The sequence below is a fragment of the Ooceraea biroi genome, chromosome 13, assembly GCF_003672135.1.
Source record: "Ooceraea biroi isolate clonal line C1 chromosome 13, Obir_v5.4, whole genome shotgun sequence".
Classification (NCBI taxonomy): domain Eukaryota; kingdom Metazoa; phylum Arthropoda; class Insecta; order Hymenoptera; family Formicidae; genus Ooceraea; species Ooceraea biroi.
Window position 1 is genome coordinate 9,441,128 of NC_039518.1, and position 16,292 is coordinate 9,457,419.

Consider the following 16,292-nt stretch of genomic DNA (forward strand, 5'->3'; position numbering starts at 1 on the left):
ACGCTGCCGTTTACGCCCCCGTTTACGCCCCCGTTTACGCCCCCGTTTACGCCCCCGTTTACGCCCCCATATTTTTGCATTGAGAAATTTGAGAAATACAACACCGAATGTAAATTCCATTTAACATGCACACGATCTTTTGTCATTATGAAATCACGTGCACGTGCATCCTCCTCTCTCTGGTGGCAGCGTTGCGCGAATCCTATTCCTGACCAATAGGACCGCCCCGTTCTAGTGAGATTCTACCACTGTCGTCGCACTCGCGGGGAGGGGATCGCAAGAGTGCGGCTGCGGACACGGGTCGTACGGGTGGACGAACGAGGTTCGAGCCTCGAGGCTGATCGGGACCGTCGAGTTGGCAAAGGCGGCCGTGGTGTTTGACGAATCGCGCCGCTCCCGGCGCTCTCAGTGAGTAAGTATCACGTTAAAGCGAATGCTACCGATTCGGATAAAAGAGCGTCGCTTTGTTTCGATAAGCCTTCGTCGTCCGTCATCTCGTTTGAGCGGGGATTCGCATTGGTTCGCGCTGACGTCGAGCACGGTGTCATCATCCGATAAAAACTTTTCGTTTCCGGTTGCCAACGATAGTTTATCGTCGCGGGAGTGTCAGAACGGTCGTGATGCATCTCGTGCGATGTACCTAAAGTGTAATAACGTCAATTACCCAAACCGTATCGGAGCAATTTCACGATACGGTCGGAAAAGTTGATCGATTAGCTAATTTACCCGATCATTCGCTTATATAACGCGCGATGTCCTCCGTCATATTTCTGTCATTATCAAGAGACACGGTAGTGTCTCGCGCCAAGTCATCGCAACGATAGCGAGGGCGGTGGATAAACGTTGGCAAATTGGTTACGCGCGCGGGCGCATGCACGTACTACGTGCAGTTACGGTTTCATCTATACGTCACGGAGCCAACGTTTGAACTTGCTGGTCGCGAGGCCTCGTGATAACCGTACGTACGTACGTACGTTCCCCACCATGTAAGCAGATTATATGTTAATAAAGCGATAGGAAGCGATAGAAAAAATGTCTAAAAATTTTCCATACTTACATACCTCGCACAATACATGAATATGTATGTAAATACATCGGCACGTGTATCGCGCATGCTAACGAAGCGTGATCTTTGACTTACCCTTATACGTACGTGAGGATAATCGTATTCCGAATTCGCAAAGCAGGCTATCGCTGCAACATTTCGATTTACATTTTAAAAGTTTCCACCGCGTAATACTCTTTGTTTCCGATATTGCACATCTTTACGTAATCTATTTCTTTTTCCGACAGAGAGGGCATCGTAAATCGAGGGATTCATGAAGAGCGACTCAAGTTTGAGCAATGAGTCCACAGAGCCAAAAGAATAATTTACCTGAAAAAACCATGGAATCCAATGGATATTCTTCCGTTGGCGAGATTACAGCGAAAGAAGCAAGGAATCGTTCATCCCCTTGTGAGTCGATGGATTGTATGTGTGCTTGAAGATTGCCAATTTTTATCTTTTATTACACGTATGTATACACATGTGTGTGCGTGTGTGTACGTATATAAATATTATTTCTCGTTATCGCGCGCACGCTCGCGCGTCTGACATAGTTGCATGTTTCAGACACGTTGCGTTTCACGATTATCCTAATGTTCTTTGTGACAATCTTTGGTGCATTATCATTTTTGTTGCGTTTATTTGTATCAATGATGATATCGATTTCCAAATAGATTGCACTTTCCCCGTAGCAATTCCATATGTCATGTATCATCAGTTAACACGTGTAAAAAGGAAAAAAGAAAGCAAACGTATTCTCGATTATCACTGCGGCAGCAGTCTTTTCGCGTGACAGGCCTATGTCGTCATTAATTTAGTCGAATTCTTGGAGATTTAATCCCGCATAGTTTGCTTCTGCCAAATAGTCAATCATCCTCTTTTAACAAAAACCAAAAGAAATGAAAAAAAAATGAAAAAAAAGTTTTCGCTTCTCTCAACGCGACAACATGCGTTACATCTTTGAACGCAACTTTTGAATTCTCTGCACAAGTCGGAAAGATGAGACCGGACATGTACGTAAATCGTATGTGTGGTTACAGCGATGCCTTGGTTCGGAATGGACATTGGTGGTACACTGTGCAAACTGGTGTATTTTGAGCCAAAGGACATTACGATAGACGAGGCAAACGCCGAAGTGGAAACTTTGAAAAATATTCGTCGTTACCTGACGAAGAACTCGGCGTATGGAAAAACGGGTCATCGCGATGCGCATTTGCAAGTCAGTTTTCTCAAGTGTCAAGCTCACGGTATATTTGATCTCGGGAGTAATTTGGCTATTCCGGTGCGCCCGCTCGATCCTTGTCACTGATAATTTCGTTGCAACGATTTCAGATGGACAACGTTCGCATCAGGGGCAGACGAGGAACGTTACATTTCATTAGATTCCCCACGAGTGAAATGGGAAACTTTTTGGCACTAGCAAAGTCAAAGGGCATGGCCAATCTCGTCACGTCCGTCTGTGCCACGGGTGGTGGTGCCTTCAAGTTTGAGGAGAATTTCCAAAAGGTGCGTTCGTCCGACGGCGACGCAGACGGAGACGGTGCGAATCAATCTAACGAGATATTTCTCGCAGGAAGTAAACATGAACCTGGCAAAGTTCGACGAATTGGACAGTTTAATACGTGGAATGCTCTACATAGAGACGACGAATCCACACGAATGCTACTATTGGTCGGATCCCACCGACGACAACAAATGCCAAAAAGTGCCGTTCGACTTTTCCGAGCCCTATCCTTTCTTGGTAAGAATAATCGTGCGCACACTCGATCGTTCCCTTTGGCTGATTCCGACGATATCGTATTTTCCAGCTCGTCAACATAGGCTCCGGAGTAAGTATATTGGCTGTATACGGACCGGAGAATTACAAAAGAATATCTGGAACGAGGTAAATCCGTTTTGCTCACTGCTAGCGTAAGACACGTTGGTCGATCGTCGATCGCCGAGCGATAGAAAATTTATCCGTGCCCGATACAGTTTAGGTGGTGGTACGTTTCTCGGATTATGTTGCCTGCTCACCGGATGTAACACTTTCGAAGAGGCGATAGAGCTGGCAACGGGCGGCGACAACACGCGAGTCGACAAATTGGTCAAGGATATATACGGCGGCGATTACGGTCCGTTTGGTCTTCCCGGAGATCTAGTCGCAAGCAGGTAGGAGTCCAAAGCGCGTTCCCCAAGCGGAGCAATTATCTCTCTCATTCTCATTGTTCTCATCGTTCTCAGTTTCGGACAAATGAATTCCACGGAACGTAGAAACGCCGTCACGAAGGAGGACCTAGCGCGCGCGACGCTCGTTACCATCACAAACAACATTGGCTCCATCGCGCGTATGTGTGCAGTCAACGAAAAAATCGAGAGGGTAAGCGCAATACGCGAGCAGCTTCAAGTAATAATAGTACGTCAAAGACTCGGTAAAAAATCTCGATTCTTTCTCGCTCTTATAGGTGGTGTTTGTCGGCAACTTTCTCAGGGTGAATCCTATATCGATGAAACTATTGGCCTACGCAATGGATTATTGGTCAAAAGGGACGTTGAAGGCACTGTTTTTGGAACACGAGGTACGGACCGAAGCAGAGCGCGGTCCTTGATCGCGTCATGAAACGTGTAACCTAACGTGTCTTTTTTTTTTTCTTTTTTTCTCGGTTGCAGGGTTACTTTGGCGCGGTTGGGTGTCTATTACAGTTCAACGGTGAATCCAGCTAAACGCGACACGCGAAACGTCACGACTCGTTCGGAAACAATCACGCAGCATTCCATACGACCAACTCTGCAGAATTTTCCAAGAATGTTCCATCATACGGCTCTTTATTTTTCGTTATATTTTATTTAATTACGAACGTAAGAGAGAGAGAGAGAGAGAGAGAGAGAGAGAGAGAGAGAGAGAGAGAGGGAGAGAGAGAGTGACAGTGACTGAGTGACTGAGTGAGTGAGTGAGTGAGTGAGTGAGTGTGTGAGAGAGAGAGAATCTACAGATTAGACAGTCGGGTTTCACCCGTGAGACATAAAAGAAACTCAATGTTGAATACGATTCACTCATACGAGTGTACAATCAAGTTTATACATATATCTGTAATCATTGTTACATGATATAATTTATCACAATTGTTACGTCGAGGGAAACGATCGTGCGTGAGGATATACATATTTCTTTTTCGTCGGAAGAATCGTACACGGATAAGCATCACGAGCACAAATCTGACACGATCGGTAAGCAGATAAGTAGGAAGAATGAAATTCAAAGGGATTAAGAATCGCCTCTTTCCTTCCGATGTTTATTACATGCCGTATATAGACTAGTTCTACCTCATAATTTATACGGTAAAGCTTTTGTACGAATGCACACAGGGGGGGGGGGAGGTGGGAGATTTACATGCGTAAGTAACGGCAACAGTTATGGTATCGGCACAACTTTTCATAGGTTTGTAACGAGCGAATGACAACATCATAGCGGTAAATCGTAAATGGAAACACGGGAATTTCTTATTACGAACATCTCAACTGGTTACTAGAATGAGACATTCGTAATGAGAAATACAGTTTGTTTGCAGTTTGTTTTTTTCAATCAGTGTATCACGTGACGCGAGAAGATGATATTAGGTTGTTCATTAAGTTCTGCGGTTTTTTTGCCCTAAATTAAAACATAAATCTATTGTACTTATACATTTATTCAATCTAGAATGTATTGTCCATCTTGATCGACCACCTTCTGCCAACGTTCTGGAAGGGACATAATGCCGCGTTTGTAGAAGTCGCGCGACTTCTGCGCGAAAAAGTCCTCCAAGTACGTTTGAATATCGTCCACTGAATTAAAGCGCTGCCCGTCGAGATTGTTTTGGAGTGACCGGAACAGATGGTAATCCGACGGCGCAAGGTCTACGGTGGGTGCTGCATGACTTCCCAGCCAAAGCGCTTCAACTTCTTCTTGGTCACCGAAGCAGTGTGTGGTTTGGCGTTGTCGTGGTGGAAGACAACGCCCTTCCTGCTCGCCAATTCCGGCCGCTTCTCCGCCACTGCCTGCTTCAATTTTTCTAACTGAGCGCAATACTTCTCGGCGTCGATGGTCCGACCGCGCGGAAGCAGCTCGAAGTACAGGACGCCTCGCCAATCCCACCACACACTCAGCATCACTTTCTTCGGATGCAAATCCGCTTTGGCAACCGATTGTGACGACTCACCCGGACCGCACGATGACCGCTTGCGTCGAATGTTGTTATATACCACCCATTTTTCATCTCCCGTGACCACCCGTTTGAGAAAGGCCTCCAGCGAGTTTCATTTCAACAGGGATTCACAGATCATGAGGCGGTCCAAAATGTTCTTTTCGGTGAGCTCGTGAGGGACCGAAACATCTGCTTTTTTCGACATCCCAAGCCGTTTTAATCGCTGCGCAACCGTTCTATGGGCGATGTCGAAGCGCTCCGCGATCTCCCGCGTCGTCAGGTGTCGGTCTGCTTTGATTGCGGCGACGATTTGGTCGTCGTCAGCGGTGGATGGACGACCGGAGCGAGCAGCATCGGAGACGTTCACATCTCCGGAACGAAAGCGCGCAAACCAACGCTGACAAGTGTCAGCGCTTATGGCCGAGTCCCCGTACACGCGACATATCTCACGTTGCGCGTCCGTCGCTTTTACTCCTTTGCGGAAGAAAAATAGCAAAATGTGCCGAAAATGCACCTTTTGATCCTCCATTTTCAATGAATAGCGCGTACACACAACACGTCAAAAGACAACAAAGACTCTGGCGAAATGTCAAGCGTTGTCTAACCTGTCACGGAGTACGCGGCAATCCGCGGTTCAGGCGATGCATGCTATCTTTTTCAATGGACAAACGCTATCTATCGAGAAAACCGCAGAACTTAATGAACAACCTAATAGAACGGAAAGAAAGCATCGCGCTCGCGCGATGTACGCACCTTTCACTTTCCGTCGACTCGCGGAAATGAGAACGAATAAAATTGTAGATACGTTATTCGCGTAATATATCGATATCAATTCGGCATTAATCGCGACAAGATTATATCTTTTTGCAAAACAAAATGGTCCGTTTCCATTAGAACCGATCTTAAAAGAAACCTTGATTTATACTAAATAAAGTGTCGTCGTAATATTTGTATCGTTTTTTTCCTCGTTTGAACGAAGCAAGCCAAAATTTGGCATCACGATCACACGTGCGTACGTACTTATTACGATTTGTTGGAGCACAAATTATTCCTACCACATTCCCCTACCGTATACATATACGTATCTACAGTATCTACAGTATATGTATCTACAGAAGGGACCGTTACTTGGCAACAATCTGACAAAACAGTTCCCTTCCAACATATCGAATCAACGAAGAATGACAGTCTTGGACTCAACATCGTTCCACATGACAGAGATCGCGATTCAACGCGTAGAAATTGCATAAAACTCGCAAGGTGACTACGTCCTCTGACATTGGAAAAAAATGGTAAGTCTCATTAATATCAACGATCAATGGATCAGATCTACATCGCGTACAATCATAATCGCTGTTCTCTTTGTACTATCAGCACATTATGAATTTGAACAAGATTCATGAGGATGAATCTTTTTTTTTTATCGAAGTCTTTTCCCTTTCCTTATTTATTCATTTAATTGTTTACTTTAAAATACACTTTTTATATGAATAAAAATATTCATCGCTTATATGCGAATATTACTTTGCAAGATAAAGATAAGACAAAGATACACGTACATGCAGTTGTGAACGAAAAATGATTTAAAATTCAATAAGGGTCCTAAGAAGGTAAAAGGAAAAGCCGTAGACAGTGTCGAAGGAGTGGACACGACCAAGATGAACAGGGAACAATTGGAGGTGTACGCTCACAAAATATTGGAGGAATTGGAACGTGAACGCGAAGAGAGAAACTTTTTCCAAATAGAAAGGGACAAATTGCGAACGTTTTGGGAAATAACGAGACACCAGTTGGACGAAGCACGCGCTCAAGGCAGGTACGTTCGAACGACAAAATAGCCAATGTTGATGAAGAATGTAAACGCGCACACTCGTGACACCGTACAGAAACAAAGAACGCGAAAAGGAGGAACTGGCGGAGAAACACGAGGCCGAATTGAAACTGTACAAGCAAAAGGTGAAACACCTGACGTACGAACATCAGACCAATCTATCGGAGACCAAGGCGGAACATTCGGTCGCTCTGAAATTAGCTCAAGATGATCACGCCGCACAGGAGAACGAACTCATCAACGATAAATCGGAGCTGAAGAAGCTGCAAAAAGAACAGGAGTTGGCGTACATGAACGAAATTCGCGCACTGAAGCTGGTAAGTCGCAATCGCGGTAGTTGCCACCACAGTCTTGGCAGTTTTAGCAAACACCTAAAACGTTGCCTAAATCTACTTTTCCTTGTTGCTCTGTTCCTTTTTAAATTTCTGTAAAAGAATAAGTCACTTAACTATTACACGTGGAAAATCTAGCGGCATTCGGAAGAAACAAACAACATGACGAGAAAGTTGGAATCGGAGGCTGCAGAATTGGAACAAAAGTACGAGCAGAAATTGAGCAGTCAATACGAGTGGTTGACGCTGAAACATCGCATGGAAACGACGGAAGTAGAGGAGCGGAAGAACGCGCAAATCGCGAATCTGCTAAAGAATCACGAGAACGCATTCACCGAGATGAAGAATTACTACAACGAGATCACTCTGAACAATCTGTCGCTGATCAAGAGCATGAAGGTAAGTAGTTGGTCCAACGTTCCCTCGATCGTTGAAAAGGGGTCCCGATCTTACAGGACGAGGCGAAAACCCGTTGAAGCGACGTAACGATTGTTGAAACAGGAACAAATGGACGCGACGAAGAGGAACGAGGAACGCGCGAAGAAGCAAGCGCGGGAACTGACCGCGGACAACGAAAAACGTTCGGCGGAGCTGAAAGTCGCACGAGAGAACGCGGCCGAGCTGGCTCGTCAATTGGCAAATTACGAGAACAACAAACAATGCTTGGCGGTTAGTACGAAAGAAAGAAGGTCGCTAAAGCGCACCGCAGCGTCGTCGTTAGAAACGCAGACGTAACGAAAACCGTAACGAAATGCCACGCAGAACACGAAACGGAGACTGGCGGCGGTGATGAGGGATCTAGAAAACTTGAAATGGGAAAACGAGGTTCTCGAGCTACGCTTCGAAAAGGTAGGACACGCATGACTCGTACAGTAGCAACAAAGGAATCGCAAAGAACACGCGGGAAACACCGTTCGTTCGTTGGGCGCAGTGTCAATCCGAGAGGGACGAATTGCACTCGAGATTCGTCTCGGCCATCCTGGAGCTGCAGCAGAAGACGGGCTTAAAAAACGCGCTCTTGGAAAAGAAACTGGAGAAACTGTACAATCTGTGGGAGCAACGCGAAGCGGAAATCGGCGGCGAAGCATCCGTTCGCGCACGATCGGACAGCGCGACAACGACCAAGACGAAGGAGAAATCACAAGTACGTAGGAAGACGATCAAACGAGAAATCCGTCCCCACCACAGTTTCCCTTCCATCTCTTTTTGTTTTTTTTCCTTTCTCCTTTCAGGACACGCTAAAAAGGAACGAGGCAGGAAAATGGCAACGCGAATCGACGAACAACGCACAAAGCGCACATTCACCTCTCAATTATCAAGAGAAGCAAGCCAAGCGAGAGTGAAACACGAAGGATGAACGTCGTAAACGTCGTTGGAAGGAAGAACAAAGATGAGTGTCGCGCGGGAGCAGAACTCATTACCGCACGTTCGCGTCAAACGATGCAACGAAGTTCTCATTCGTTCCGTTTTTTTTTTTTTTTTATTGGAAGGTGCTTAGGGAAAAAAAAAACAAAAAAACAAGACGTTACCAAAAATACGTATATGACAACAATGTATATGACAACACGCAACAATGCAAATAAATGAAATAAAAAATAACGATTAAAAGTGCGATTTAGAAATGATTTAACGCCATAACACTGATAGATTTTTTTTTTTCTACGTTATTTTTATTTTATTTATATATTAATTCTATACATTTTTATTATTTATTTATTTAGTTTTATTTCCAAATGTAACGTCAAGATTCGGAATCATTACGTTGCGTGTCGTCGTTGCAACAATTTAGTACACGATCGTAGTGATTGTCCGTTGACCGTGCAGTAAATCAGTGCATATTGTTAATCTTAAATATGTATTAAAATATATATATATAAAATAATATATATATATATATTATATATATATATATATATATATATATAAAATATATATATTCGCATAAAAATTCGTATAAAATATATGCTTAATATTATTATTTTAATTTTTTAATATCAAAGGCCAGTATTCATAGTCCGGTCTTATTTCCAGACGATCTGAAGTAGTCTTAAGATGATAATACGACTGTGTGATTGGTATTTCAAATATCTTATGATTAAAATATCTATCTTATGATTGTATTTTACTTAAGATGGTCTTAAATCACAATCAACAATGAAAATCGGCCAAAGAGTAACAATAATAATAGTAAGTTATTACTTACTATAGATTTTCTGGTTACTTTTCATATTATTTAGGCCGTTTGAAATCAAAATTACGTCTTGCAATATTTTTTCCAAGTGATATAATTATTCGCACAGTTGATCTCTATTTCATAAAGGTTCCGATTCAAGACAATGAAAAAATTTCTTAATTCTGTTTGGAATTATACAATGTAGACCGCATAATAATAAATATATTTGTACGGACTAGAATTTTGTAATTTCTGAGTTTACGGTATTTTCAATAGCAGAGCGAAAAACTATTTACAAAAAGCCCGATATCTCGCGAACGGAGTGGGGTAGAGAGTTCTTGCAAACTGCATTCGACGGGGATTTGCGAGCCCTTTCCAACGGCCTTATCGAACTTTCCGTCACACGCACCGTTCCGGAGTTAATGGCGAAAAGCTAGTTTTTACAAAATGCTTGATATCTCGCGAACGGAGCGAGAGAGCGAGAGAGCGAGAGAGCGAGAGAGCGAGAGAGCTAGAGAGTGAGCTAGCTGACAAGCTAGAGAGTCAGTTAGCTGGCAAAGTGATGCGCCGCAACAGCTGCGTCTCTGACAAAGTCATGAATAATGATTCGTCCGCATGCCCGCCCGCCCGCACGGCCGTACACACGCCCGCACATACGCGCGCCCGATGAATGAAATATTATCTCACAATTATGTCACAATTTTAGAAAAAGAATGCGCAAATGACTTTTCTACTTATTTTTCAATCGTTTCTTATTATTTGTTGTACATATATGTGATGAGAAATTATACAAGAGAAAGGAAGTATGTATGGACATGCATGGACATGTATGGACATATTTGATAATTTGATACGTTTCTATATAATTATGTAGAGTTTTACTAGCAACACAGGCGCGCGCTATTGAATTTTTGAATATTAATAATGTTTTCGGATAATAATATTGATCTATTATTTATTATATAATAAATAAGACAAATGGTATGGTAAAAAAGGCGTTAAAGGTGTTATTTGTTTCATGGTGTTGGATGAATAGAAATTTGACAGAATTGACAGCTGCCGTATTGGTGGACGTTGGACGTGGACGTGGACGTTGGAGCGTACGTAGGTGAGTGTGAACGTGAATGTGGAGAAGAAGAAAAGCGAGAATTTTAGCATACGATTAGGATATGGGAGGATGGAGCGCAGCAATTGTTTTGGAAGTGGTCGGAATGGAAAGGTCGCATGGACGTTACAGTTAATTACGTTATAGTTAATATAAGTATGGTTAGATTTGTGATTAGGTGTTTAGGTGTTTAGTTGGTGAGAAGATATGGTAAGGAGAAGTTGATGGGACATGAATTAGAGGGGAAATTGCGGATAAGCTAGTTAGGTAGGTAGGTAGGTAGGTAGGTAGGTAGGTAGGTAGGTAGGTAGGTAGGTAGCGCGCGACGCGTACTGCGTGGCTCCGATTGGTCGGAAGGTGGTGGTTTACGTACCGGGCGTGGCGACGCTACCGCGTGGCTGGATTAGTGTGGATGAGGCGTTGGAAATGATAGTTGGCTGATAAAGACGGATCTTTATTCTACGGAGAAGGTGTAGGTAGGGGTAGGGATATTTAAATATGCCTTAAGGCATGACCTTTGGAAAGAAGGGAAGGAATTTAGATAGAATGAATAATTTGGATGAAATTGAAAGGCGTTGCAGGAATATGTTTGCGTTTTGGAAAGAAGTAAAATGGTAGGGTGTATTTGGAAGTGGTGGAAGTGAGTGGGTAATGGAAAAGATGGAAGAGATGGAAAAGATGAAAAAGATGTAAAAAATGTAAAAAATGGTAATAATGTTGGATGGTGTATTCGGTTTTGAAAATGATAAAGATTGGTATTTGTAAGAGTTATTGATTGGAATATGATGGGAAGAATTTGAGGTTAATTAGTAGAAATTAGGGAAATTTGATGAAATGAATGAGTTAGCGTGGCTTGACCCTCTGGTTGGACAGATGGTACAGGTGCTGCTGAGGAGGATAGGAGGATAGGAGGATAGAAGGATAGGAGGATAGGAGGATAGGAGGATAGGAGGATCCCGTTGGTAAAAGGGATTGACCTTACGTTTGCCTTAGGTAAAAAGGACGATGGAGTAAAAAGAGACGGTGTGGAATAATATAAATATAAATATAAATATAAATATAAATATAAATAAAAATAAAAATAAAAATATGAGGGTGAAATGGACGTTGGTGGTTGAGCGGAAAATGGAGCGGAGAATGGAAGCGTATCGGTGGGCTGGAAGACACTTGGTACGGCGGTTGCGTGCGTACGTACGTGGAGAGGCAGAGGCAGAGGCAGAGGCAGAGGCAGAGGCAGAGGCAGAGGCGAGACGGTGGGGCGCCGTTGGTCGAGCTGACGGAGCGACGTAACAGGGACGTAAGAATAAAAATAGTTGTAAAATTGGTGGATATTGGATATTTTTTTTTTTTTTTTTTTTTTAGTGGACATGGACATGGACATGATAGAGATGTACTGCACTGGTGATAGACGGACCGACCGGCGGAGATGCTGTCGGTATATCCGTGTATCCGTGTATCCGTGTTAAGGCATTAAGAAGGGAAATGCGCGCGCGATGGTAAGGAAAGAAAAGCAGGAAAGCAGGAAAGCAGGAAAGCAGGAAAGCAGGAAAGAGGAGAAAATGAGAGGAAGGGAAGGGAAGGGAAGGGAAGGGAAGGGAGAGAAAATGGGAAAATAATGGATTTAACGTGGTGGTAACCGGGATGAATGCCGTCCGTACTAACGATATAAATAGGCGCAGTACTAAGAAGGAAAAAGAAAAAAAAAAAAAAAAAATGAAAGAGGGGAAAAATGAAGTTTGTTTTCTTGGTGGTAAAAAAAAAGGCTGCGATAGTAACGATTAGAAAGATAGGCGGTGCTGACCCGGAAAAAGTGGAAAAATTGAGGGAAGGAAGAGAAAAATAGAAATTTGCTTGGTTCGTGCGCCGCAGGCTGATGGGCGTGAAAAAAGCCTGCAGTACGGACTAGATGGAAAAAAAAAAAAAAAAAAAAAAAGAGGAAATGGTGTGGCAGGGATTGCGATATGGGAGCAGGTAGATGGAACGAGGATAGAGATAGCCTATGTACGTTTATTCGGAGTATGAAGAAGCGACGAGTATGGAGGACTACCGATCGCTGACACGTTACCGAAATGCCCCCTGCATACAGGCCGTATTGTGAGTGTGGAGCGTGAAGAAGAATGTAGAATAGATTGGATAGCGAGGAAAGAAGAGGATGGTGGAGAGTGGAGAGTGGAGAGTGGAGAGTGGAGAGGAAGTTTTGGCTGAAGCGTTATGGAATGCGGGAGACGGACTGGGCGAAGAGGCGCTTAAGCTAAGGAGCGGGAATGGCCGTGATGCTTATTGCCGCATTGGACCTATTGGCTGTTTGCGTGATATTTGCATTGGTTGGTGCGATGTGGCAATGGCGACACAGCGACATTGCATGGGAGACGTGGCTGGAAGTACGATGGAGGTTTAATAGAAGCCGTGACTGTAAAATATTAGCCAGGTGTTATTAGAAGAGGATATTGATTGGATGATCGTTGTAAGGTTGAATTGGAATAGGAATAGGAATAGGAATAGGAATAGGAATAGGAATAGGAATAGGAATAAAATATAGATTTATTGCTACTCGTAAGGTTTAGTTAACCGGTTGAGGGTGAGGAATGGAAGGGAGTAGGAGGAATTTTGGAAATTAGTAAAGGAAGAGACGATGGTAAGGTAAGATGATGAAGAGATGATGGTTTGGTATTGCATGGAATTAAGCAGGCGGTTAACAATATAGTGAGAGGTAATGATAAAAGAGAAAAGAGAAGAGAAAAGAGAAAAGAGAAAAGAGAAAAGAAGAAAGAAAAAGGAAAATGCAGAAAATGCAGGAAATGAAGAGAAAAAATGTAAATTTTGCTTGGTTTAAGCGCCGCAGGCCGATGAGCCGAAAAAAAGCGTGGTTTATTATATTATAGTTTATTGTTATATTTAACCACTGGAAAATTGAGGGAAGAAAAAAAAAAAAAAAAAAAAAAATAGAAATTTGCTCGGTTTGAGCACCGCAGGCCGATAATCGGAAAAAAGCCTAGTGTATTAGCCATAAAAAAAAAAGAATGGAGAAAATTAAAGAAAAAAAAAAAAAAAATTTGCTTGGTTTGAGCGCCGCAGGCCGATGATCGGAAAAAAAGCCTGGTGTACTAACCGTTAAAAAAAGGAGAAATTGAGGAAAGGGAGAGAAAAAAGGAAAAAAAAAAAAGAAATTTTCTTTGTTCAAGCGCCGCAGGCCGATGATTAAAAAACAAAGCCGTGTATTAACCATTAAAAAATTGAGCAAATTCAGGAAAGTTGGATAATTTAAAAAAAAAAAAAAAAAAAAAAATAAGTACAAAAAGAAACTAAGTACAATGTAAAAGATTTGGTTTTCTTTCTTTCGTTAATAAAGTTGAATAAGTTATTAAAATTTGCATATAATTATAAATGTAGTTAGTTCAACTAATTTACTCAGTTCAACTTGACGTATATTTGACTTATTGTTGAAAATTAGGAAAATTAACACTTTTTTGTTACTTTGCGAACGAATGAGTGAACAGAAAAAAAAAAAAAAAAAAAAACGATTGCAATAAATAATATAAAATATTATATATACAGATAATGACCACTAGTCGCAGTACACATAGAATAAAATAGTACTATTTCCTTATGGAGTATAGTAGTGAGCGTAAACATTATTTGGTTTTGGCGATTCTAGAAAGAACTTGTGGAGAATTAGCATAAGCATAAGTAATAAAATAGCATAAGTAATACCTGTTTATTTTATACTTAAACGCATACATATTTTTATATAAAAAAAAAAAAAAGTTGAATACATTATGCAAACAAAATTATAAGGTGAAATATATGTACATTTATAAAATATTTAATGGAAAAAAAAAATTGAGTTATTTTACACTTTTACACGCCTTACCATCCATCTATATTATATTATAGTTATTATATTATATATTTCAAAGTACTATTATTTTGAAAGTAATATTATTCCTGAAACATCTATTACACTACCACCCGTGACATAAACATGTTCCCTTATACCAGTTGCAAAGAGAGAATATTACTGCTATCGTTTCGTAATGGTGCTATGCAAATATAGTTTCGAACGAAGTTTCTCCGTTCTCGAGAGGTAATTTCGTTATTACGAAATTCAGTTTTAGTAGATAATTCTTATTAGCTTAAAGTCTGTTATAAAATCTGTTTGCACTGTTTGTTGTTATCATTAGTACTCTAAAGAAATATATTCTATATGCATAATATATTCTGTATATAATAATATTTGTATCTTGTTTCTAAAAAAGGCCGATAAAAATAAAGATAAATTTTGATTGATAATAGTTATACATGAATATTATATACTAACCTTAACCGCACGATCCAACTTAATCCCACAATTCTGGTTCAGGGCTTTTCTTACCAATAAAGTCTAAGGATTAGTTTTAAGGAGAGTACACGGCAGCCAATCCCGATTCGTCGAAAGATGAAGAACTGAGAATGCTTCCAGTTGACTAGAATTGATATCAATTGTTGCTGCGCGCAATACCAAGTCGTCGTGTTTGCTCACCACCAACTAATCAGAAACTGAGTCGTTTGCCTGGCGCTCGCGTGTGACAGAGAATGGTTATTTCATTCTCAGTTCGCGTATATGATCCATGCCAACTACGAATTTATTGATGTATGTTTTACGTCTCCACATGTGTGGGTTGATGATATACGATAATATTAATTTAACATGTGCAAACGATGTACGATCTATAATGAAAAGCCCTGAACTCAGAAGGATTACCTGCTGAACTTAAGCATAGTTAGCGGAGGAAAAGAACCAACAGGATTCTATAACGGCGAGTAGTGGATGAGCCCAGCGTCGAATCACGTTGCTCCTTGCCGGGTGACGAGAAATGTGATGGGTGTTGCACTACCATCTGTGAACGTGTGCTCAGTCTTTTGAACAAGGCTTAGCCTCAGAGGGTGCAAGCCCTGCATGAGCACCGCGCGGACGGTGTTTAGTGTTGCGCTTTTGGAGTCGGGGCTGCTGAAAGTGCAGTCTAAAGTTGCGATAAATATCTAAGGCTAAATACGAATACGAATTCGATAGCAAACAGCACGTAGAGGGGAAAGCTGCAAAGAACTGAAAGAGAGTTCAAGAGAGCGGGAAACCACTGGAGTGTGGAAGCGATAGAGCCGATATAGTCTTGCGGCAAAGCTGTTTGCGTATAGAAGATCCGTCGCTGATCGTCCTAGCGTATGGCACGCTCACTGTGACTGCATTGATTGGCGTTGACGATTATAGCGCATTCGCGAGTTCAGCCTGATTGTTGCCCTGAATACCGCTGCAGTACTGGGTGTCTTGCCTGGGATGCGGTACTCTGGTTTGTCGCCGTCGCGCTGTGCACTCGATTGTCCCTCAAAGTGAATGTGCGGGTCAATGTGAAAGTGGTCACCCTATCCGGCCCGTCTTGAAACACGGACCGTGGAGGTATTGGCTAATTATGCGAGTCGAGAGAGTGCCGTCGAAAACTCTATAATGGCGCGTATTATAGTAAGAAGACAGACTCTTGTGCGGTGACATGGGATTTGTGCTCGTGGTCTGGCCAACGCAACCATGGTCTATCCGATGGCTTGCCATTGGGTGAGATAGAGCATACTGGCTGCGACCCGAAAGATGGTGATCTAATGCTTGAGAGACTGGCC

General features: G+C 42.2%; 2 protein-coding genes and 1 non-coding gene across 6 annotated transcripts in view; all 3 read left to right on the forward strand.

Annotated features, from left to right (window-relative positions):
* Positions 1–57: 57 nt before the first annotated feature.
* Positions 58–3,828, forward strand: LOC105286360 (pantothenate kinase 3). The gene is made up of 10 exons (XM_011351282.3): positions 58–412; positions 1,294–1,471; positions 2,086–2,264; positions 2,378–2,551; positions 2,619–2,786; positions 2,854–2,930; positions 3,020–3,196; positions 3,269–3,404; positions 3,490–3,603; positions 3,695–3,828. Exons 2-10 carry the CDS (start codon positions 1,345–1,347, stop codon positions 3,746–3,748), a joined length of 1,206 nt encoding a protein of 401 aa, XP_011349584.1. The 5' UTR covers positions 58–412; positions 1,294–1,344; the 3' UTR covers positions 3,749–3,828.
* Positions 3,829–5,848: 2,020 nt separating this feature from the next.
* On the forward strand, positions 5,849–8,979 carry LOC105286362 (dynein regulatory complex subunit 4). 4 transcript variants are annotated; one of them, XM_011351292.2, is made up of 8 exons: positions 5,849–6,497; positions 6,804–7,021; positions 7,092–7,353; positions 7,507–7,767; positions 7,870–8,037; positions 8,131–8,217; positions 8,300–8,512; positions 8,601–8,979. In XM_011351292.2, exons 1-8 carry the CDS (start codon positions 6,495–6,497, stop codon positions 8,709–8,711), a joined length of 1,323 nt encoding a protein of 440 aa, XP_011349594.1. In that variant the 5' UTR covers positions 5,849–6,494; the 3' UTR covers positions 8,712–8,979. The 4 variants fall into 4 exon arrangements, with proteins under 4 accessions (XP_011349594.1, XP_011349592.1, XP_011349593.1 ...); XM_011351290.2 differs by having other exon boundaries at positions 5,849–6,217; positions 6,321–6,497; positions 8,300–8,979; XM_011351291.2 differs by having other exon boundaries at positions 6,738–7,021; positions 8,300–8,979.
* A 6,385-nt stretch (positions 8,980–15,364) lies between these two features.
* LOC113563326 overlaps positions 15,365–16,292 on the forward strand; it is a 3,783-nt gene continuing 2,855 nt past the window's right edge. The window contains exon 1 of the ribosomal RNA XR_003407410.1: positions 15,365–16,292. This exon is cut by the window's right edge and continues 2,855 nt beyond it. This is a non-coding gene — a ribosomal RNA (large subunit ribosomal RNA).